The 23,688-nt window shown below is 38.8% G+C and overlaps 1 protein-coding gene across 4 annotated transcripts in view; it reads right to left on the bottom strand.

Annotated features, from left to right (window-relative positions):
* LOC127476334 (uncharacterized) overlaps positions 1-23,688 on the bottom strand; it is a 182,343-nt gene that overhangs the window by 27,175 nt on the left and 131,480 nt on the right. For all 4 annotated transcript variants that reach the window (XM_051799163.1, XM_051799164.1, XM_051799165.1 and 1 more), the window contains 2 exons: positions 23,147-23,310; positions 17,866-18,025 (listed from right to left, as the gene is read on the bottom strand). In XM_051799163.1, the coding sequence (XP_051655123.1) occupies positions 17,866-18,025; positions 23,147-23,310 (324 nt within the window). The remainder of the gene's footprint in view (positions 1-17,865; positions 18,026-23,146; positions 23,311-23,688) is intronic.

The following is a 23,688-nucleotide window of genomic DNA, read 5'->3' as shown; positions in this document are numbered from 1 at the left end:
CAAATATAAAACATTACAATAGCATTTCAAAAAGTTTGCAATTTATGTTTGCAATTTAAAATACCCATAGGGCAGACCTGACTTACATGACCAACACTTAATGTATAGTAAGTGATAAGATGACACATGCAGTTTTGAAACTTGGCAGTAATTCAGAAAAAGAAGACTTTACTGGCCATTAACAAATTCTGAGCAATGTATGCATTTATTATATAGGTCTGTAGTTGAGTTCCTGAGTGATTATAGTTATAACAGTGTCTTCTCATGTAATCTTAGGACACCAAAAGCTGCACTGCAAAATGAAACTAAGGATTAATAAATGAGCTCTCTCTTTGCTCGTACTAACAGTACACCAAATTCACATCTTGAGCTTGCTTTCAGCTAGCAAATGCAAATGAAGAGAAGCTGCCACAGATCTACAGGGGTGCAAATGATACAAGAACTGCCCTTGTACTTTTGTAAAGGCCCTTGAGGAATGGAGCTAGGGGTGGAAGTGGTGAGGAGAAGCAGCATGAGCATTATACTAAAATATTTTAGCTTGCTTTAACATACCTGAGTAGTCTGATACAGGGAACTCAAACTAAAATAGTAGGCCACAACGAGCAATCATGGTTTCAGTTTTATGCTGGAGAAGTTTAAAGATTCAGGGCTGTTGGGTTTTCCGTTTTTGTTTGGGGAGGGTTTTTTTAGAAATGCGTGCGTATTTTTCAGTGGAGCTGGTACTAACTTGCAGCTGTTTGATATTAGATGCAAGACCTACCAGACTTCAAACCTCACATTGGAAACAGACCTTTGGTCAAGTTGTGTCTTCATTTAGACCTTGGCAGTCCTGCTTACATCAGTGGGGGTAATTTGACCTCTCATTTGAATAATGCAGTGCAGTGATATGGTTCTGGTTTGTATTTTCTGTGATTGTTTCAGTCTAAATGCAACAACTCCCTGGATTGTGTGCAAAATGAAAATGCCTTCCAGAGGTAAGAGCAGTGCAGATACAGGAATCATGTCTGGTCTGACAAGCCATGTGGCAAAGACAGGTTACAGCACTGTGCCAGTCTGACAACAAACATATCTACTAGGGCCTCTTCTGATAATTTTGCTCTGAAGGGATCAGACAAGATGCTGTGGGTGATGGCAAGACAGCAAGAACTCTTGGAGCAGAGGGATCAGCTTCCTGGCACAAGCAAATTATGTGCATGTACATGAGCTTTAAAAAGAAGAAATGTCTCTTCTCTCTCCTCCCCAGACACAGTGTAGGGAGTTGACCCTGGCCAGATACCAGGTGCCCACTAAAGCCGCTTTCTCACTCTCCCTTTGCAACTGGACAGAGGAGAGAGAAAAAAAACAGCTAAGGATTCATGAGTAGAGGTAAGAGCTGGGAGAGGTCAGTTACTCATCACCTTCATGGGCAAAACAAGACTCAAAGTGGGAATAGTACTTATATTTACTACTAACAGGATAAGACCCAAAGAGTGAGAAATAAAACAGTCTTAAAAACACCTTTCCCCCACCCCTCCTTTTTTCCATGTTCTCCCTCCTCCCCCCCAGCGGTGCAGGGGGTCGGGGAATGAGGGTTGCAGTCAGTTGTTGTTTCTGCTGCTGCTCAGGGAGAGGAGTCCTTCCCCTGCTCCCGTGGGGTCCCTCCCACAGGAGACAGTCCTTGATGGACCTCTCCAATGTGAGTCCATCCCTCAGGCAGCAGTTCTTCCCAAACTGCTGTCCCGTGGGTCACTCCTCCATGGGGTGCAGTCCTTCATGAATGAGCTGTACCAATGTGGGTCCCCCACAGGGGCCACAAATCCTACCCAGGAAAAAACTGCTCCAGTGTGGGCTTCCCTCTCCATGGGCTGCAGGTCTCCAGCAGGACCCCTCTCCATCCTGGGCCTCCCACGAGGTCACAGCCTCCTTCATGCATCCACCTGCTCCAGTGTGGAATTCTCCATGGGTTGCAGGTGGGTGTCTGCACCCCGATGGTCCTCCATGGGCTGCAGGGGCACAGCTGCTCCACCATGGTCTGCACCACAGACCGCAAGGGCCTCAGCTCTGGCACCTGGAGCACCTCCTGCCCCTCCTTCTGCACTGACCTTGGTGTCTACATTGTTATTCCCATGTTCTCACTCCACTCTTCCCTGGCTGGAATTTCTTCTGCTCGACAATCTTCTTTTCTTAAATATTTTATCACAGAGGCATTACTATTACTCCTAATTGTCTTGGCCTTGGCTGGCAGCAGTAAGTCCATCCTGGAGCCAGCTGGCATTGGCCCCATGGGACAGGGGAAGCTTCTAGCAGCTTCTAACAGAAGCCGCCCCTGTAGCCCACCCTGCTACCAAAACACCGCCAGAGAAACCCACTACACATGGTGAAGTTTTAGAGGAAGTAAAATTAAGTCCAGACTAGAGAAGAAAATTTTAGTTGAAAGAATTGCATTAGAACAGAATTAACGTGATGGTAAACATGCTTTAGTAATCCATTGAAGACATACCCTCACTGACTGTATCATTATTTCTCTGATTTTAGGGAAGTTATGAAAGTGGTTGTTTGTGCTCTGTCTGATACAGCTTTTACTCCCTCAAGAAAAAAAAAAGGAAATGCAGTATTAGAGTCCTTCAGGAAATAAACAAAAGTCTATGACCTATGATATCTTTCAACCTCACATGCTTAATATAGATATGAAAAATAAAATGTCATGGGGTTGAAAACATGAAAAAATACTGTGAGCTCTCTGTTTATTTTTGTTGGTTTGTTTGTTCCATAAAGCGTCTCCTTGCTCGATTGTAGTGATAATGATTCTCAAAAAAGCCTGGGCTGAGAGTCTAAATCCTAAGCTTTTAAGTCAGAATCTTTGCCTGGGTACACATCAGCCATAAAAAGAAACAACAAACTCTAGTCATGATGGTGCCACATCACCAAGAAAACAGAATGAATGCATTTGAACTGCAGCATCTTTGCTGGAAACTCAAGAATTTCCATTAGCTTTTGTTTAAACTGTAGAACCTTTCTTGTGCAGGCAGAAAAGAAGCTTGTTCCATGAAACTAAAAAAAGCAAAGCAAAACAAACTTTTAAAGCCAAAACATTTAGCTTAATCCATCTCTAAATCCTATTACACATTTAACAAATACAATAATAACCCTTACTGGCCAGAGATGGCAGAACAAGAAGAGTTCCTCCATGGTTAGCTTAAAGTGCACTGCCAGGTTCACATAATCACAGAATATGTTGAATTGGAAGGGACCCATAAGGATCATCAAGTCTTAAGTGAACGGCCCAGAGAGGGGTCAAACTCACAACCCCGGCGTTATTAGCACCATGCTCTAACCAACAGAGGTAATCTCAGGGTAGTGAGCTAATCTCAGGGTTCAAAAATCATAAATCGCTTCCTCTTTGTGTACTACTCAGGCCTTTTCACACAGTTCTGGCAAATCATTATATCCATGCTACAGCTTTGTCAAGGTGCCAGAACAGCATAAATGAGAGTCAGACCCCAGACAATTAAAACAGCCACAATTACTTGCACCATCAACCAGTGCAAAAGCAAAGGGATTTTTTTTTTCCTGGTAAATTTGACTTACTTATTTCCATGGTGTTTTGCATTCAGCTTGGACAATAAGTAAAAATTTAATAGGTATTTATAGTAAATAATAATGACAGAAGCTTTACCTCACCCTTGATTGCTTACCCTCTCCAGTACCCCAGCGTTTGGAGTGCAAACACTGCAGGAGAATGTTATATTTACACAAAGATGCCAGTATTGTGATTTGGCTTTGAGGCTTTTTGTTTGTTATTTGCCATTGTTGTTTTTTCTCCTCCCTCTCTCTTCCCCCAAAAGCCCATTCCATTTGCCTTAAGCTTTAGTCACAAAATACTCATTTGGAAGCTACCCAAAGGGTTGGTTTCAAGTATTTAACATCACATACAAATAAATTAAGAGCAATGAGACACTGGAATCAATGTAGAAACTGCTCCTGTAATGTTTGAAGACTGTTAGAGCTTCTCAGGCTGGATGTACATGAGTGATAAGAATCCTGGTCCACACGCATGTTTTTCGGAGTGTAAATGTGGCAAGAGGAAATTGAGGGTAAAGAGTCCAAAACAATCATAGTCCACTGTCATATTGTTCTCTCTCAAGCACGTGTTTATACTTTTACTTGCAAAAACAAGAAAATATTGTGAATACGTTGCTATTACTGGGCCACCTTTTCTTTTAGTCACTCTCTACAACATCCAGCTGTGTGGCTCAAGCTTCTTTGCAAGAGTCTCCATGGTCCAGGGCTCCATGGCCATGAAGCATGCCATACAGGGAGCCATGGCACCTTGGTCCTTGACCCAGCACAGCTAAGGACCTCTGCAATGAAAAGTGGCCATTTCGACCTGCTAGGAAACTTTCCAATAGGGTTCTGCTGTCCCCATGCAAGCTAAAGCACCCTCTCAGCTACTGGCTGAGACCAGGTCATCTGGTCAGTTTAAAGACATCACGAAAACTCACAGTACCTTTCTGATGAGCAATATGCCTGTGCCTCAGAGGGTGCTCATCATCCTTCAGCTACTTGACTGTAGATCTATTTTCTTTGAACAATGCTTCTCAAATCTTAAAATCACCCTCCTCTGTACACCCATGTTGAGCTGGCACCACCACAGGGATAAGGACTCACTTGTTCAGGCACAGGACAAAAAGACTATTCTGGTTCCTAACTACTTGTAACATAGATGGGGAGCAAGAGACAGTAGAAGTGGTTGGGCAAGCACATGGAAGCCAAGGTACCAAGAAAGGAGACCCAAACCCAGAGGATGAACAGGTTCTGCAGAAATCTGCATCAAGTTTGGAGTGGAAGAAAACAAGAATGGAAGGGGATATAGCAGAAAGGGCAGAGCTTTTGAGAAGACACTTTTAAAGTCAGGTACCCTAGATCTTTTCCCATTCCAAAGATCTTTTTCTCTGTCACTGGAACAAGCAATTGGGTGTTGTGGACACCATCTCAGACTCAGGTATTCTGAAATGGGGGATGTTGACAATACCAAACAACAGAAGATCACCCCATAGAGGAAGACATTGAGGCTGAACCAGGTTGTATGTGAATACATTGTTCCAATCTTGGCACTGCTCTTTGAAGGGAAGAGTCATCCACAGAGGTCTCCCGCATGCTCTGGGCTGCAGCTGATGGAGGTTCTGGCTCTCTCATCCTGTGGAAAGACCTGATGAATTTTTCAGAGCTTATATCTATGTCACGCCTACCTACAGAGCCAAAGGCACCCAGTGCACATCTGTAGCCCTCAAGGTCTGAATATATGCAATGGACACTGACCAAACTTAAGCATGAGGTGAGATAACTTTTGCTGACAAAAGATTTCCCATCTGTCTCAAATCCTAACAATTATTTGAACCCCACAAAAACCACATGAAAAGACACTAGTTCTCAAACAGCAAATTAACATCTCCCAAGTTGTTATTAAAGCTGCAGTACACACTGCCTCAAACAATGCCATTTATTAAGTAATAATGAAAGGAACTAGCCTATATACCCTTCCCTACCAGCAGGAGGGCTTAGGCTCCCTGTTTCACTAGCCTTCGGTTTATTTGAAGACCATCAGACTTCAGTAAAGAGGAAATAATCACCGAAAAGAGTAGAGTAATACTAAAAATCTTAAGAAGACACTATCATGTACGTATTTTGCTCCACCTGTATTGACTTTGAAAGAGACAGAAACCAGCTTTCTAACTTTCCTATGTTATTTCCCATTTGTTAAATGACAACATAAAGACCAAGTGTGTTCAGTAAGGCTAAAATAAGCATCTTTTTTTGTGAACTAGTGAAGTAAGGATCCAGTTGGCAGGCTTGCTCTCTCAGGCAAGACCTGTTAATACAAAAGGGGGGTTATCTGAGAAAAGTCTAAATTACAAATTCTAAATGGGTAATCTCAGCTGCAAAAGAAAACAAGGATGGAGAGGTTTTTATGCCGTGACTGAGCTTAAGCTTCAAGCCTGCAGGCTAGCGCTACTCAGAGTGTTTCTGATGGGATAATTTTCTATGCAAAAAGACTGATTCATTGAAGAATTACTCATGTCATGGTCAACGTGCCAGTTTCAATGGCCATTCAGCTGACAGGCGCAACAACCCCTTCTGAAATGTTTTAAATGACCAGGTGCAGTTTTCCTATTTTTAAACAACCCTTCGTGGTTATTCTTGCCAGACAAATGCCCTGCAAAACCAGATGGGTTACTCCCACAGCTGCAGCCTAGGAAGGGCTTGGGAAGAGCCCAACTCCCTAAGGTGTTGCCTAGCTTTACCCTTTACCTTTTCCTTTCTCATTTTGAGTACATAGGAATTTGGTCCTAGTGCCTGATGGTAGCACTAAAATTTTACATCAACATGATGAAGCTAATGTCACTGGGTAAATTATACATCTTAGGGTCATAATCAGGAAGCCTGTGTAAATAAGTCCTTGCACTCAGTCAGAGGAGGAGATAAACACCTCAGAAGAATCACTGAGGTGGTCCCAAAGCTTTAGGTTAGGTACAGTGAGAGGCGCTCAAAGACTACAAGAGAGGTGTCCCTAGGGTTCGTGTGGAAATTAGATCAGTGCCCATTAGGATTGAGGTGTTGTGAGGCTCAAAGTTTGGCTTCGTCTTCATCAGAGCATGACAAAGGTAGAAGCTGCCAACCCTTTCTCTTGATCATTTCTCAACACCCTCTCGAAAACTGTAGGATTTTATTCCAAAAATATTGATTTTTAAAAGTGCATTCTGTTTTGGACAAAACTAAGTAAGTTTCAAAACAATAAATGCAAAAAACCTGCTGTACTTACACGTCACCTGAATGGCGTGATTATTCCTCTTTGGCCACCCGACCTGTCAGATTTTCCATTAATATTAATACACAAATCCTTGCAAATGCAACTCCTATTTAACTGTTTAGGCTAATATTTCTCAGGATGAAAAGAACGGCTTTCAAAATACAGGAAAAATCCAGAGCACGCGACCACATTTCACAGGTCAGTGGCTGGGATAGCAGGAGCTCCTGAAGGAGAGCTGAAGGAACATACTTGCTCAGGGGCATTTTAGCACTCTTGTGATATAATACCCATATTCATCAGCATGCAACAATCCCCTCTCCAGATGAAAAACACTACAGATCATGTTCCTAATAAAACAGTCAATTTGCCTCCTTCTCTTTTTTGTTGTTGGAAGGAATTCCTTACAACCTTGCATCCCTGGGGCATGTCTTCCTCTCCCCCTTTGTCGATCAGGAGAAAACAAGGCTCTGTGCAACAACAAAGTCTTGCTGACCAGCCTCAGAGACACTCGTGCCAGGTTTCAGACAGACCCAGGAAATTACTCTTGGTTTAGATGCCCAGACTATCACTTAGATAGGAGAAAATGATGTAGGTAAGAAGCATGGTTAGAGTACATTTCTGCCCTGACAAGCACATCGGGGTGAAAATCGTGACCCTTTCAGAAAACTCCACCATATAAGCTCTGGACAGTGCTGTCAGGCTTCAGCAGAGGAAGTTTAATTCAGCCCCTATTTCTAAACATCTTCAAAGGGTAGCTATTTCAAATTCTATGCCAGGGATGGGCTTTCTAGCCCGCTGAGACCACAGGTTTTAGCATATCTACACCAGAAAGGACAAGTATCCTCACTGAGTCCCATGACCTATATTCAGTCTGCTTGCACTTGTTTTTAGTTTAGTCAAAGCTTACCTGTAGGCTCAGGCACAGTTTGCTTTGCCTTCTGAGCGCAGGTTAAGATAGAAAAGAGGATGGACCTGTTTGGGCTTGAGAGCAAGTGTGTGTCTTTGCTAAACTCACTGCATAGGCAAACACAGATGGGCAAAACCTCAGCCTTCCACTGTCTCCTAGAGTTGTTCTTATTCACAGATAGACCACTTTTTATATCCCATCAGCCCCAGTGGTGGGCAAAGGGATTTTGCTCTGCTCTGTGCAGATATCTTCAATAGTCTATGCCGTCAGCACGTGGATTTTTGTATGCCAATATCGTTAGTTCCCACAATATTTAAAGGTCATTATTAGAAAGCAAGCTAGCTACTCAAGGCTTCAGTTTTGTAACATTGCTTAAGTGTTCTCTAGCATCTAAAGTAATTCACTCTTTGTCAGCGGTCTTCTGTGTGACAATCACACAATGGTAGTAATTTCCTTTAAAGGAAGAAATAAAGAACCTGATCTGCAAAGCCATGCTTGCAGTTACATACATAATTAACACATGAATTTCATGTATTTGCATATACAAGACCACAACTACATAGTAATTTAGATGTTAAGTATTGGTTAAGTATTTCACTTCCCCTTTACCTAATTAGATCAATGGGCATCAACAGTACCCCGGCCGAGCTCAGAGTATGTCTGCCAGAGCTGTAAGATGAAATAAACCTAGTAATTAGAGAATACTGAGATTTTTTAAATCATATCCTTAGAAAACAAGAAATTTGTTCAGCACCAAGGAGGATAAATCACAAGTTATTAAATAAATACTAGTTTTTAAACAGTTACACCCACCCGTAACGGACAACACCACAATAACTTTTCTATAATGTGAGTTTTTTCTTAAGCCCCATCTGTTAGCAATTACATTATGTCTTTAAATCATCGGGGTTGATATTTCATATAACATTTTTACTCACTATTGTAACTTTGAATGTTCTCCTTGTTCAGATATATTGCTAATTGTTTTCAGAATCTGGTTAAGTTAATGGTCTTAGAGATGTTGTATGTGCCAAATGAGTTACCTGTATTATACACTCCAAGAGAACAAGCGAGTGCAGGGAGTCAAAGGTGTTAATGTAACCTTGTTTACAGCACTACCCAACAACCATATGAGAGACCTATTGGCTAATTCTACTTTGTGCAAAAAATGAAGAGTCAGCTGATTTTTGTCACAAAGAGTAGGAATCACCGTTTTTAAATAAGTGACTGTCCTGGGGGTTTTCAGAACTGCTCACATCATACTTCAACCTACCAAGGGGAGGAGGGAGCCATTGTATGAATTACCTCTGCAATATTTCATGAGCTAGTAAATTTTCTATGGAAATTATCCAGCTTGATGAAAATGTCTGTATTTCAAACCTCACAAGAGTCTGATTTAGAAGAGAAATAGTGTTCGTTTACTGCAGCTTCATTGAAGACAAAGATGGAGAGAACCTGAAGTGTTGAAATGTTAACGTTCCAAGAAAACTAATTATCATATTTTCACTTGCAAACTTCAAGCCTGCTGCTAATTAATCTCTGTGGAAAGGCTGTGTATGAATCAAATTATAATGTAAGTCAGATTATACAGGATGAGATGTATAACATACCCTGCCACTGAGGAGAAACGAAATGGATTGCTTGCACAGAAATGACAAAAAACCCAAAGAGCTTGCTCTTCATTAGTGCACCGATCTGTACCAGCCAGTTGATGACAGATTCGCCCCAACGGAGTGTTGCAAACCACCTTGGATTTTCAAAAGTTTGCCTGTGGTCACAAATTATCTAGATGCAAGGAGAAAAAACTATTTGACTGAACAAACCTTGATGTGGCACTCGCAGAGTTCTGTTGTGAAAACATCTTGAGGGCAATCAAGTGCCATTAGCACATGTCAGTGGAGCTTCCCATGAATTACTACAAAAATTACAGTTAAGTGTGCTCCTCCTCCATCACTGTCCAACCTTTCTGACAAAACAGTTTCAATGTCTGTTGAAGTATTACAGAAATTATCACCTTTCTGACAGTATAGTAATCAGAAGTATGTCAGCAGACTATTAATTCTGTTCATCTGCAATAACACCTTTATATATTTCATTTATTGATTATAGGATTAAAATTATTTGTTACCACTCACTCTGGAAATACTATATTGTGCATATAATGGGGAGAGCAAAACAGACTTGAATAAATCAGTTCTCATTGACAAGAGAAACCAAATATATATTGAAAAGAGAAACAAGATACGTGTTTTCTAAACACAAGCTCATGTTTACAAACTCTCTAAGTAAATTCCATGGAGTTTGACTAAATCATTTTGTTTTCAATTCATAGTCTTATCATGAACTATCACATGCCAACCAAAAAAAAAAAGTGTTGTAAGTAGATCATAATACTTGGATCTGAATAGTTTGCCTTTCTTTTTATCTCTTTTTTTATTTGCTTAACTTATTATCATACAACTTTCAGATTTGTAGAAGCTTGCATAGCTGTGGGGTTTTTTAATCCTTTTTTTCTTCTTTTTTTTAATTGGGGTTATTTAGCTCTTTAAGATGGGATACAACATGGAATCAAGCAATTCCTGTGCAGTGTTATTCTACCAACTCAATTTCCAATGCTGTTTTCATTAGTCTACTTGTTGATTATATCCGTTCTACCATTGTTATAATTTATTACAAAGCCTCTTTTTGTGTGCACATCTGTTTTAGCAGTTGCACTCGTTAGATCTATTCACACAGGCAAAAGAAGTTTTCCTTTACCTAGGCTGTATTACCTTGTTTTCCACAGCTTGCACATACACACTTTATGATGAATTACTAATCAACTGTTGTGAAGTTTAACTGCATGCCTGGATATGGTCAGCATAGCTGGCTATTCCAGATGCTTCCAACCATCCACATTTCCCCCTTTCTTCCTTTCACCCACCAGTCTCCGTGGACTAAATACTCTGAAAGAACAGCAAGCAAAGTGTTTCAGGACCATCTGACCAATTTGATTCTACACAGTTCAAGGCCTTGTCGTTTCATACAGAAATCATTTTGTTTTAAATCTAAAAGGCAACAGAGTGCTATGCTCTTTTCTGACCTTACATTTTGCTCTTTTTTCTGTAACATCCCCTTATGGGGCTGAGCCTTCCCTCTGCTCATCTCATGACTTTCAATCTCTATTTAATCTTAAAAAAACCCAACAGAGTCTGCCTTCAATAATTTATTCCAGATGAGAATCTGACCTTATATACACAGATCACGTAGAAGTTCAGCAAGACACGGCCCTATTTCCTCCCTTCTCCTTTTCTTACACAGATAGATGGAAATTCTGGCCTTAATAAAGTCAGTGCAAGTTTTGCTGTTGACTGTGAGGGGTCAAGGTTTCCATCCTACAATTTCTGTAGCAGATAGGTGATTACTTGCCACCTCAATATGCTGAGCTGAATTGTCCTGGCCCAATGGGGTGATTTACTTGTACTGGTTAAAACACTTGTGCATTACCTCAGATGAACAAAGTGATTTATTCATACTGGTGCTTAAGTAATTAAATTCTATATTACTGTGAATTTTTCTGGATATGCTTACAGTCAGCTTTGATGCTGCTTTCTAGTCTCCTATGCAACTCTTACAGCAAACTTTGTTTTGATTCTTCATAGAGTGTAAACTACTGGAGACACTGTACAGAGAGCTCCAGTGAGCAAGTTCAAAAATTTTTACAATATGGGTTAAGGTTAGGAAAAAGAAATCTAATTGTGAACTTACAAAATGCTAGGTTTCCAAAAGATCACTGAAACTTGTTTAGGGAAAACAAACCACAGATCAAAGTTATAAGACCTTTTCTACAGCAACTTGAGTGGTCTCAGCAATTTCTTGTTTCTTAAAGATATAAAAGAGTGTACATGAGGTAGAGCTTACATTTATAAGGTATAACTCACAGTTCGAAAGAGTTTGCAAACAGAAGAGTGAATGAATAAAAAGGAAATTATTCTTTTGGTTTCTCGACATGTTTTCATGTCTACATTTGCAGATCAGTGATATCTAAATCAGCAATTTGAGAAGAAGAGAATTCTTTTATAGAACCATTATTGTATAGTTATCTTTTCCTATCAGGTTCTCTTATCTGGCATTTCTTTCATCTTCTTTCTATTTTCCTTGGCACGGTTGTGTCTTCTGCACAAATTCCTGAACACTTTCCCTTCTTTTCTCTTATTACCACCTTGTTCTCTGATGACTTTTCCTTCAGGACCACACAATCTGTGACATGCTATTATCCCTTCCAGTTCATTTCCTCATTTATTTTATGTCAATGTACTCCTGCAACTTTTCAGCTATCTTTTGGAAATCAGGCTTCCTGAAAGGCAACACCAAAATTTGTGTTTGTGTTCGTTGGAAAAATTCACCCTACTCTTCAAAGAGATCAAATTTAAGATGATCAGATCTATTAGATCCACAGAGACAAGCTAAAATTCTTGTTCAAAATTTGGCCTGGTCTCACCATCCATTTCTTTAAACAAAAAGAGGAAAGAAATCACAGAGTAGTGCTAAAGCTTCAAACAGAAAATACACCAATTATGCTGTCAGTATATTCTTTAGCCTTTTTGGATCTACGCTACAGTCTACTTATACAAGGGAATCCAAAGAGCTTGAATCTGGGATTTTGAATTAGGGTATGGTAGGGGATCCTCTTTTTCTATTTCCGGTATCCAACAGCAAGAAAGCAATGTACCTATTTCCATTTTTCACTATACACTATGTGCTGCACTGTCCTCAGCCCAGTGCCAGATCTCAAACAACTTCGATTTTTGCCCTTTGTTTTTCTCTATCCATCATCCACCTGTCTGTGAAAGCAGGTTCCAAACTCCAGGATGGCAGCAAGACTAGAATCTTAAGAATAGACAAATTACAGCAATCTCAGGTGTAGTACTGCCTGCCTTCATCAGCCCCCACGCATGGTCCAGCAGCTTTGCTGTAGAGACCAACTGGAGGATCATGAAGCTTCCTCTAAGACAAGATCAGAAATTAACCTCCTGGTGCTAAATGGCTTAAATGGCTTGCTCTCTGACAGCTCTTGCAACACTGGCATGTCCGACATTGGTTTCCTGTATTGCCAGTGCTGATTCCACTAGCAAGGGTAGGATTTTGCCCTCAACTATTCACAAGTAATTAATGCATTATTGAACAGGAATAAATAGATAGCAATTAAATAACAAGTATTAATGACTTATTTATTAACATATTAATAGTTGGCCTGAGAGTAATAAATGCAAATTAGTGTAAAGTGGTACCAAAAATTGTGTCGATAATAGGCCCTGAAGTAATCTTGTGTGTTCAAGATAATTACAAATATATTTTCCTTTCAAAAGTCTACTGCCAGGTAATTTTTTATGGTTTGCTATAATATCATTTTAAAATTAGAAAATTAGCCCTAGTCTCATTAAAATAATTTTGCAGTGCATCAGGCTTTATTTCAAGTGCAAGTTTCACATTATCTTCCTGCCTACAGACCTTGCATTTTTTTTCAGAAACCCTCCTTATGTGCCACCATTTTGGGCCTATGCTTGGTATACTAACTGTGTTGGTTTAGCTTACTACTTGCACAACTTTTACTCATCGTTAGCATTATTATGTAAAAAGTACCTCTGCAAGTAGGGTTGGTACCTGGAGGGCTAAATCCAGTAAAAATCTCTAAAGGTTAGATTTTTTCCTTTTTATTCCTGCTAATAGCAATTCACCATTCAAAGAGTTCAGAGGTTTTAAACATGAGCAAGGTGATGCACTGATCTCTGCACACTTAACCAATCCAACCAGAATAGATCCCCCTCAGAAGACCATTCCTGCTCAGTTGTTTTACTAGAAATATTTTTTTTAAAACACTCTTGTTTAAACAAAAAGAAAATCCCACTTCATGCCTTGTCTCTGAACTGTTACTTAACTTTGGAAAACCAATTACTTAGTGAGGACAGCAAGACATTGTCATTTTATCACTCCTACAAAAAAGAAAAAGGTTTGCTAAAATGCAGATTCCTAACCTCGTCACTGATCTTCTATCAATGGCAAGTTAATGTATTCCTGTCTGCCACTGGTCCTGATTTTATCAATTCTACAATTTGGCACACATTTAACATGTGACCATCTCTAATAAAAGATCAGTAAATATTCAGCTCTGCCTCCATAGGTTGAGGAATGGAGGTCCAGGCTCCCTCCTAGCAGAGGTGCACAGAGGTGCACTGTTTCTGCAAATGTTTGTTTCCATAAGCATTTCTGTCTGCCTTTGTAGGTGGTATTTTTACTTCTTTGCAGCTTTCCTCATTAAAGGCATTGTAAATGACTTCTTCGAAAAAAATCACGTCCATTTCTGTATGGTACAGGGCTTTGGTGGCCCTCTCCCCACAGTGCCTTCCAAACCACTACATAAATGTGATTGTGGTCATGTAATCTGTGTACCTGGAAATATAATTCGTTTTGTTGCTAATGAAGGTCCTACGGCACAAATTTATTAACAGTATACTTTTCCATGGGATAATAATTGGGTCGATAATATTAAACTCATAGGCTCATTATTTAATTGCAAGGGCAGATTATGAATACAGCTTCTAAAATGTATTTTAATGAAAAACACTACATCCTGACCTAATCATATCAACCTTATGCTATCTAATTAAGGATGCAAAAAATCATTAGAGTTGCAAAATATTAGTTCCAGCTCCATCAGGCTGTTAGCTGCCCCTTCATGAATATATATTTTTTTTTACTCTATGATAAATAGTTAATGAGGTAAAAATGACAAAATTTGCATGTAGGCAAATTAGTTTAATAGACGGATGTCTTCCTGGTCTACAGAAAGTGACCTTTTTCCTATCAAAAGAATGACTAAAAATACCTTGAAATGATGGCATGGATGTCATTCCACAAATGACAAATCACTTCTCTGAACAATATAAAAATTATAAAATGCAATAACCTTAAATTCTCATCATATTGTAAATGTGTCCTCTGCTGCTGCATTTATCAATTTAATAAAAGGAAATTAAGCATATTATAAAATACCCATTTATGGGGCAATTTTTAATCCAGGGAATAAAAATGGGAAGCATGTGGTTAATAGCAAGAAAATATTGCAAAAACGTAGACCTATTTTTTTCCAGAAGGTTTGACTGACTATTTACTTGAATGACTTCCATTTAAAATATATTCTTTATATGGAGTGATGTAAGATATGGCAGTCTCATGCTTCCCTTTATAAAAATTATTCACAGTTAATTTCGTATCTTATTTAAAAATTAGCACATTAATAATGCACGCAATAAGGGCTAGTGATGTGTCTTCCATACTGATTACCTTGTACAATTAGACATACAAAAAGAGAGGGACAAGACAAATACCTTATGCAAATCTATGGCTGAAAAAAAAGGGTCTTTCAGTATCTGCAATGCCTAGGAGCATAAAAGACCTGTACATATACTTCCCAGTCTTGCAGGGAGATGTTCCATATGGAGAACACATTTCTACAATGGAGAAAGTCTTTATTACAAAACTAGATTTACTAAAGAGCTACCAAACTTCGTTTGATGATTCCCTTTTCCATCAAAATAATATAAACAACAACAACCAAAAAAAAGAGCAGAAGGGGAAGATTTCAGGTTTCTGAAGAACACTGATTCTTTTTTCACAGTATTTGTGTGTCGTACAGATAACTCTGGAGTTTTGGACCACAGTCTCCTCTCGCAAATTTCCCCTATTTGTGAGGCAGATCCTGTGCCACTGAAGTAGATGGTAGAGATCCTACTGATATAAGTGATGCAAATTTCTGCACTCTTTCCACATTGTTCATACCTTCTTTTATTATATAGACTGCACCAATATGTCCCATAGAGAACAGGAATGTTTAACGTTGCCCCAGCCTGGCATTTGATTAGGATTGATATAAAAGAAAGGACAAGAAATCCATGCAGATGTAGACAGAATAGAAACTTAGGGATTCAGTAAAGACAAAATTGTGCTTGACTTTGCTTTGTTGAATGAAATGTGCACTGCTGCCTACACAGCACTGGGATTCTTCCCTCAGCTCTGACTGCACCCTCCGTGCTGCTGGATTCAGCTGAGACTTGGTCCATTTTAAAGGATCTCAGACTAAGGTCAGGTAGACGCATTTCAGTGTGGCATTTCATGCATGCCAGGTTGCACACTGGGAGCAAAACTAGGCCCTTACATGCTTCTATAGCTGTGGGTCATGTTTTTCAGTGTTCTGGCCCTTGAAGTATGTGTTACTGTAGCAGTGGACAGTCCGTATTTCCTTCATGCAGAGACACACTATTTGTATACAGAACAGAAATTTTTCTTTCCATTCTTTTATGTAAGTCTTTATCCTCAACCTCTCCTTTCCACCTGCCCTTCTTTTTTTCTTTTTCCTTTTTTTTCTCTTATTCAGCCCTTTCAGCACTGCTGCAAGAAATGATGCACTGGTAATAACATTAGAAATTTATTCAGTACTCAAGACAGAAATACAGTTGTTTGCAGTTGCCTTATCTGCCCCTTTTTCCATATAGCATCAGTAGTTCAAATGCTTCTTGAACTCTGTCAGGCTTGGTGCTGTTACCACTTCCGTGGGGAGCCTGTTCCAGTGCCCAACCACCCTCTGGGTGATGAACCTTTTTCTAATATCTTACCTAAACCTCCTCCTGACATGTAAAATGAGGTCCACTATATATATTCTTTGTTTAACTTTGTAACAAAGGTAGTCAAAACCAATCATCAGTGGTCATGCTTTGACTTACTGTAGAAAGATTTCAAGTGCAAAAAAAAAAAAAAAGTGTTATTTTACTTACTGGGATAAATAAAATAAGTTCTATCTATCTGCATAAAAAGTGGGAATGGCGGAGGCAGGTGGTTGTGGAAACACATTCACTGCTTCCAACTTTTTCCCTCCTCTCTGTTGAAACACCATGTTCTGCTCTGCACTTTTCCACAAAAATTAAGTTTACTGACTATCTGCTTTTTCATTCAGTTTTTCCTTTCAGGGTACAAACTGTCATCATGAAAAAAAAGTGGAAAATAATTACAGCTGTGGCAGATGTTTATAATAGTGACAACTGAGGCTATATATTTATAAAATGCTGATCTTTCAGAGCTAGCTATAGAGACTTGAAAAACCTGCAGACCCTTATCTGAAGTCATTGTCCCAGTGGGTTAGAAAAGAAAAACAAAACAACTCATACGTACTTAAGAGGACTAATTTCCTTCCTATATGGAATCTGTTCATTTTTACATTGAAGCAGGAGAGTTACCAAACAAAGCATTGTATTCAGAGGTATTCATAAATGTATAAATCAAAGTGATGAGCACTTTAACAATTGACCAAAAGCTGGTTTATAAAATAGTCCCATGGGAATTAATAACACTGATGCAAAGCTAGAAAGCAAGGAAGAAGTCCCTCACAGAAGGAAGACAGTGTTCCTCACAGACTGCTGACCACATTATTTCTTCTATTTTCAATCCTCTGAAAGCAATTATGCTCAGAAACCTCATCTGTGGATGGCACCACCACCACTGGACACTTTGTAAACACAAATTAATCTCCTATACATCACAGCCTTAGGTCTGTACTTGAGACTAGACACTAGTGGCTTAATGGAAAAGAAAGAGCTATTTTTGATAACCAAAGTAGCGCACCTTCCCCTGCACATTTCCAACTTACCCTACTCCTCTGGGCAATCCTGAAAGGAAAGGGCCAGAAAGCAGAGCATAGCTATCATTTCTGACTGACCAAACTCACACCCCTTTCTCAGGGCAGCCCCACCTATGCCCTTTTAAAGAGTGAATTCTACTTGTTCATGGAATTCCTCAGTTTGCTGAGCTGGCAGAGAAATTATCTGGGATGATACTGACATTTAAACAAGTAGTAGGTCTCTATGACCCAGTCGAGAACTAGTAGATGGCACAGATCATTTTTAACACCAGTGATGCCTCTAAGCCTTTGGTTACTAAGCAGATTGTAACCCCTTATGATGTTCAGGCAATGCACATGCAACATCACAAAATTCTCCTGAACATGCTTCTTAACTTCTCCCTTCAATGAAGCATCCTAAGAATAATTTTCTAATATCTATGTCCTCTTCAGTAACGCCCAGAAATACAAAGCATTAATTTGGATCACAGATTCCTTTTGCAGACTCTGTTCACCACTCACCATCCGTCTTTCACCGTTGATTCCTCTCCACTGCTCAGCCCTCTTCATAATGTAACTCAGCTCCTGACTGGAAATCTCTAAGTCCAGTGGAATAAAGAATGTACCTTCCTCACCATGAATACGTCGAAATACATCCAACAGCCAACCTTCGCTATGTAGCCTAAGGATAGAAATGACACAGTGGGTTCATTTTTCAAAGGACTCTTCACACACACAAAAAAGAAGAAGGTATCCTACAAAAGTTATCCTTTTGTAGACTTCTAAATCTTGATTTCACCTTCATGACTATGCTCTTGACTCACAAGTAAGAAGCTTCTTTCCAACAAGTTCTCTGACATACAGCCCTCCCCAGCCCTCTGTAGGATTTACAGTACCCAAATCAAATCACATCAATGTAGTAGCAATTTATTTTAACTATTTAAAAATATTGACTTCCCAAAAAGATCCTGATCTAACTTTCCTTCAGAATGTCTAATGTCTGTCCTTAGCGTTGGGCTGGGTAACTATTCCAGTACCATAGTTAGGCATAAATGGAAGTCCTGGTGTGCCAGGGTTCAGTAATGGGCAAACCACATCATATAGAAAGGAACAACTCACCATTATTTTCAAACCCAAGCCTGGACTCTACACAATCTAAACTTTGCTTGAAGTTAGAAAAGTTCATTTCATTTGCTGGCTTTGTTTTTCTATGACATTTCTGTGCTGTGGTAAGGAATTGACTAAGCACTACACAGTAAAACTTTCTACCACAATAAAGGCTTGCTGTGTGGTATTTCCTAATATAGGTGAAACCAAGAAATATTGTGAGGCTTTTGGAAAAGTCTGGTGTCACATTTTTAGCCTAAGATAAACTTTAAAACTTCAAAAAATTGCTGTTGGATTCAAATCAAACCTCTTCAATTCATCGTATTTCATTCTACTTTTATTCCAAAACAGGGGTTCAGAAAATAAAGATCAGGAAATATGGAATCTCAGTTTTGGATATTAGATGGAATCTTTCCTTTTGTACCCTCTTCCAAACTAATATTTCACTACAATTCAGCCGTTGCTTGGTGCTAATTTCAACCTTTTTGTCCTCAGAGACTGGCTGGGTAATCATGTGAAGTGCATGGATTGCTGTTTGGCTCTACAACCAGCAAAATGCCTGGACTTCAGTGGGGCTGTACAGGTCCTTCATTTCGTGGTAGGTTGGAGGCATAGCACAGGCATAACCCCTTTGACCTTCTGTACTCTCATCCTTCTCGTGTGTAGCAGCACTTGTGCCAGTTCTTGTGACTGGTCCTTATCCTTGGGTCTTGTATTGGCCTGTATGTGCTGAACAATGTGTCCAGATGGGAGAGGCAGAGGGTTGTTCAAATAAATCAGAATGAACTTCACATTTACACCAGTTCTACATCACGCTTTACAGTGCTCACAGTAAGTGTAGAGAAACACACTCAATAAGCTGCTTGGTACACTTTTACCCACAACTGAGATTTGGTGTGGAACAGAAATAGGGAGATGCACCAAGAGACATTTTTTCATCTTGATCTCATGAGGAGCTTTAGCACTCTCTTCAAAGGGGAATGTGTACCTTAGGGTCAAACTCTATATCCAAGAGTTTCTGTGAGAGAGTAGCTATTCTGATACCGAAATCTGGCAGCCTGGCTCAATGTCAGATTAGGAATTTATATCTCATGCTTTGATGGAAAGGTATTCTCTGTACTTTTTTCCCCGCCTTTCTTTTATTTGAAACATTCTTTTTTGTAGCCCTAAATTTGCTGTAGCTTCCAAGATGTCATTTTGGGATTCTCTTATAAAGGGGAGAGCAGCTGGAAGAAAACCTAATCAAGAGGTAGATAGTCCTGGGAATATAAACAAACTGGCTACAAGAAATAATAGAAAATGCTTTAAAGTGTGAAATGCAAATCAGTGCTAAGGTAAAGCAGGATACTAGAGTAACTTAAACCACGCTAAAGTAGAAATTATGTTTTATAAATAACTAATATCCTTCACAGAGTAATTTAGTATATTCCATGGTGTCTTCAAAGAAAAGTTTTTCTCTTAGTCTCTGGATCTACATCAGATGATCTTTTCATACAATAGATACGTTTTTGGAAGAATTGACTAGTGATTTAGAATTATCTGGTACTTAGTTAAAAAACTAGCAGTCAAGCTGGTGGGCTTTCTGACCTTCTGCTCATGTTAAAGCAATATAATTCCATGGTGTTCATATTTGAAATTCCAGGTCAGCAAGTTAAATGATTTGTCGCTTATCTTGCTAAACAAGAGAAAGACCTTGCCATTTATTTAAGCTCACTTAATGTAACATTCTTATTTCAAATTCAGTAAAATTTAAAGCAGTTAAATTACTGTCTATTTGCTGCCATAAACATTTTCTATATGAAGATTTTAAGCACATGGTTATAAACAATATAATTAACTTTGAATTAATTAAGAATCATGAAGGCTGTCTTCTAAATTATTTCCTTTTGTTCAAAGGACTCAGCCTGCTCCTGTTACCTGCTTTAATCTCTTTTCTTCAACATGAAAATAATAAAACACCTTTTGTACCTTAACATGGGTTGTTATAAATATAAAACAGTTATTTCTATTGTTAATACAATAAAAAACCAAAACTCAAATTACGTTTTATAGACATATGAGAATCGGTATAATACTCTACAAGTTCATTTATTTATCTCTCAGAAAGAACAGAAAACCTTGAAATGATTTGCTATCCAGAGTCAGTCAAAAAAACGGGCTTCTCAAAGAATTACACAAACCAAAAATTGAAGGGTAATTTTAGTGGTTTAAAATAATTTATTACATCTTCACTTGAGCCTTTCTCATCCTTTTTTGGAAAACCACTGTTAAAAAATACAAAAACAGTTTTGTTGTTAACACTGAAAAATGTAGATTTTTGAAGCTTTTCCCTGAATAATGTTTCAATACCAGGAAATTCAGACACTTTCAGCAGACACTTTTAGTTGAGAGGGGTCTGCGTTTTCTCACAGTGCAGAAAACATTTCACCAACAAATTCCTGTCTGTTTCTAATGTCTAGAGGAATTAAATTGAAGGAATTGCAACCAATGCCACTTCATTTTTCCAAAAAGTAATTAGAATATCTCTCCATGCTAGATGTACTACAGACTCCCAAGACACCCAAGGGGAGCCAGACTTTTTGAGGTATTTTGGTTTATAAAGATGCAAATAGATGTCTACTGCTGCTTATCCCCTGCCCATGATTTCATTTGCTTCCTGCTTGTTCATCAGTGCTGCCATGAAGCTTTTTAGCTGTGGCAGAAACAGACACATCCCCTGCTTTCTTTGGTGGTCTTGTGGGTTCACACTGTCAAACACTTCAGTTTAATGCCAAACTGCTGAGTAATTCTAAAAAATGGCACCAACTCCTCCATTCAACAGCCAAAGTTGGATCCAATCTCTGTGGATTGGGTTCTTAAGGCAGAAGATATCCCTCAATATTTATATTGGTTTACTTTACAAGCAAAAAGTAAGGTGGATGTCTGTTTAAAAACATGTTTTCTGAGCTGAGCAACGTTACATTTGAATATATTTTAGATATAACATCTGAGAAACACTCACACAAAGGGATGCTACTACCTTAGTTATAGCACTATTTTCTCTTGAAAACAAGTGCTATTATATCAATATTCAGGAAACAGTATTATGAATTACAGAGATATTATCCTTAAAAACATTTTTTCAAAGTTTTAATGCTATCATTGTTGGACTGACAGTGTGCTAGCTATGTCCAAGGTTCCCACTGTGTTGGGTTGTAGACACAAAAGGAAGAGAAAGTTGATCCAATTGCAGAAGATCATAGTATAATTTTACTCTGTAGAGACTCCAGTATTCAAAATGTCTCCTTTTGTTATCAAGCAAAGAACTTCAAAGACCTTATGCACTGTAACACATTTTGTTATTTTCCCTTTGCTTTTGTATTTTGCAATGAATCATTTTTGAAATGTGTTGTGCTAAGACAACTTTTTTTTCCCTTAGTAACATTATTCCCCCACCCCTTTATTGGAAAACATTATGGGAAAATTGATCCAGAAGGAAAGGTACTTTTGATGATCTTGCACCTGTTCCCCAGACAATGAAGATGTTGGTAATATTCTCATAAAAACCTGTCTTACAAATGTTTTAATTTAAATTAATTTTCCTGAGTAATAAGCGACAGCAGCTAAAACTTATGAAGCTATTCAAAACTATTAAGTCAATGATTAAGAAGGCATTAACATCCCAAAAACTAATTAACTAGACTACCAGTACATTGGAGTTGTGTACGGCTTCCAGGAATGCAGAAGCTTTGAAATACTTTGCAGAAATTTAGATGGCCATTTATCTTTTCCTGACTGCTGCAGAATCTGCAGAATCTGTGAGAGGGTGACTGAGGGATGATTCTGTCATATGGAGGGTGTATGCTGGGCTTTTCTATTCTTACATCCGCCTGCAGCTTGCCTTTGCATATGGCTTTTTATTGGTGCTTGCCAACATTCATCACTGGATGAATAGAGGGCCAGTACAAAATTCATACTACATTATAGATGAGCCACTCAGAAAAAAAAAAACAACATTTTTTCATTCAATATATTAGACATCCTATCTAATTAATTTTCAGCATCCCACACCTGTCCCTATTGACTGCACAGTTAATTTGTGTCTACTAGGAAGGTGGTAAGAAAGGTAGTTGGTCAAATTTCATGATGAACTGAATATTGAAAACGGGCTGAATTCATGGAAAAATTATTTGGATTAAGTCATGTCATGATGACTCAGTCACATCAAGTGAAACATACTGTATCATCAAAAGGCTGCAAGGCTCTGAGAGCCACTACAAACTCAGAGGTTTTTGCACTTCATATCATACATAGCTTTCTGAAATTTTTCCTATTTCTCACAAAACCCCTGCTTATAAGACACAACATCTTCTAAAATACCTATATAAAAGGTACACACACTTTGCAGCTTAAGCCCTTGACACAGACACCATTGCCTGAAGCCAGACAAGCAGAGGCTCCTGGACTCTATGAAAAACCATGATACCAGCTGTGCTCCTGGTGAGGAAGTAAATGGCTCCATCTCTGACTTGCAGTGCCCAGCAAATCCCAGTGCATTAAAAGTTAAGCAGAAGCTAACCCCTCCTTGATTATCTGCAATTCTGGGCTCTGGATGTGTGACACTGATAAGTCTTTTCCAATGTCACCTTATTTTATCTAACAGGAGAAGGGGCATGAACCTAAGCTCCTAAGGGAATAATAAGATAAAGAGGCATACCTTAAAAAATACAGGTACAATACTGTTGACGAGATCATGAACAGGACTGTATAAAGCATCACAGTGATTAAAGCACCAGGAACCCCTGACTCCTCAGCTCTTAGAAAGACCCAGGAGAGTTTTGCAGCATCAGCAATTGGTTTGTCTACACTGTTCCCAAATCGCTGTCATGGAGAAAAAAATCAATGTAAGAAAATATTGAAACTGATTAGACCATAGAGGCAAAAGAACCTGAATTTATTTACAAGAAGAATTTAAGTGTAATTTGCAAGGAACACAGTCTGAAACTTAGGATTCTGCTATACAGAATTTGAAATTAACCATAAGATGTGAAATAAATTATTTTCTGGTGGATTTTAGTACAATTAAAATCTACCCTATAGAGGTGACTTATTGAACAAAACCCGTGTAACAGTGAAAATACTCAAAGTGAACTCTACTAATGTATGTCAGGAAAAGTGGAAAGGGAAGAAGGCTGAAATTTGCCTTATTTCTATGACCAAGTAGGTATAATATAGAATGATTTGTATTCTTCTCCAGAA

Source organism: Manacus candei, unplaced genomic scaffold, assembly GCF_025592945.1.
Source record: "Manacus candei isolate 608988 ecotype Guabito, Panama unplaced genomic scaffold, ASM2559294v1 h1tg000049l, whole genome shotgun sequence".
In the NCBI taxonomy this organism is placed as follows: domain Eukaryota; kingdom Metazoa; phylum Chordata; class Aves; order Passeriformes; family Pipridae; genus Manacus; species Manacus candei.
The sequence above is the reverse complement of the archived record's forward strand: the minus strand, read 5'-3'. Positions and strand labels throughout refer to the sequence as shown.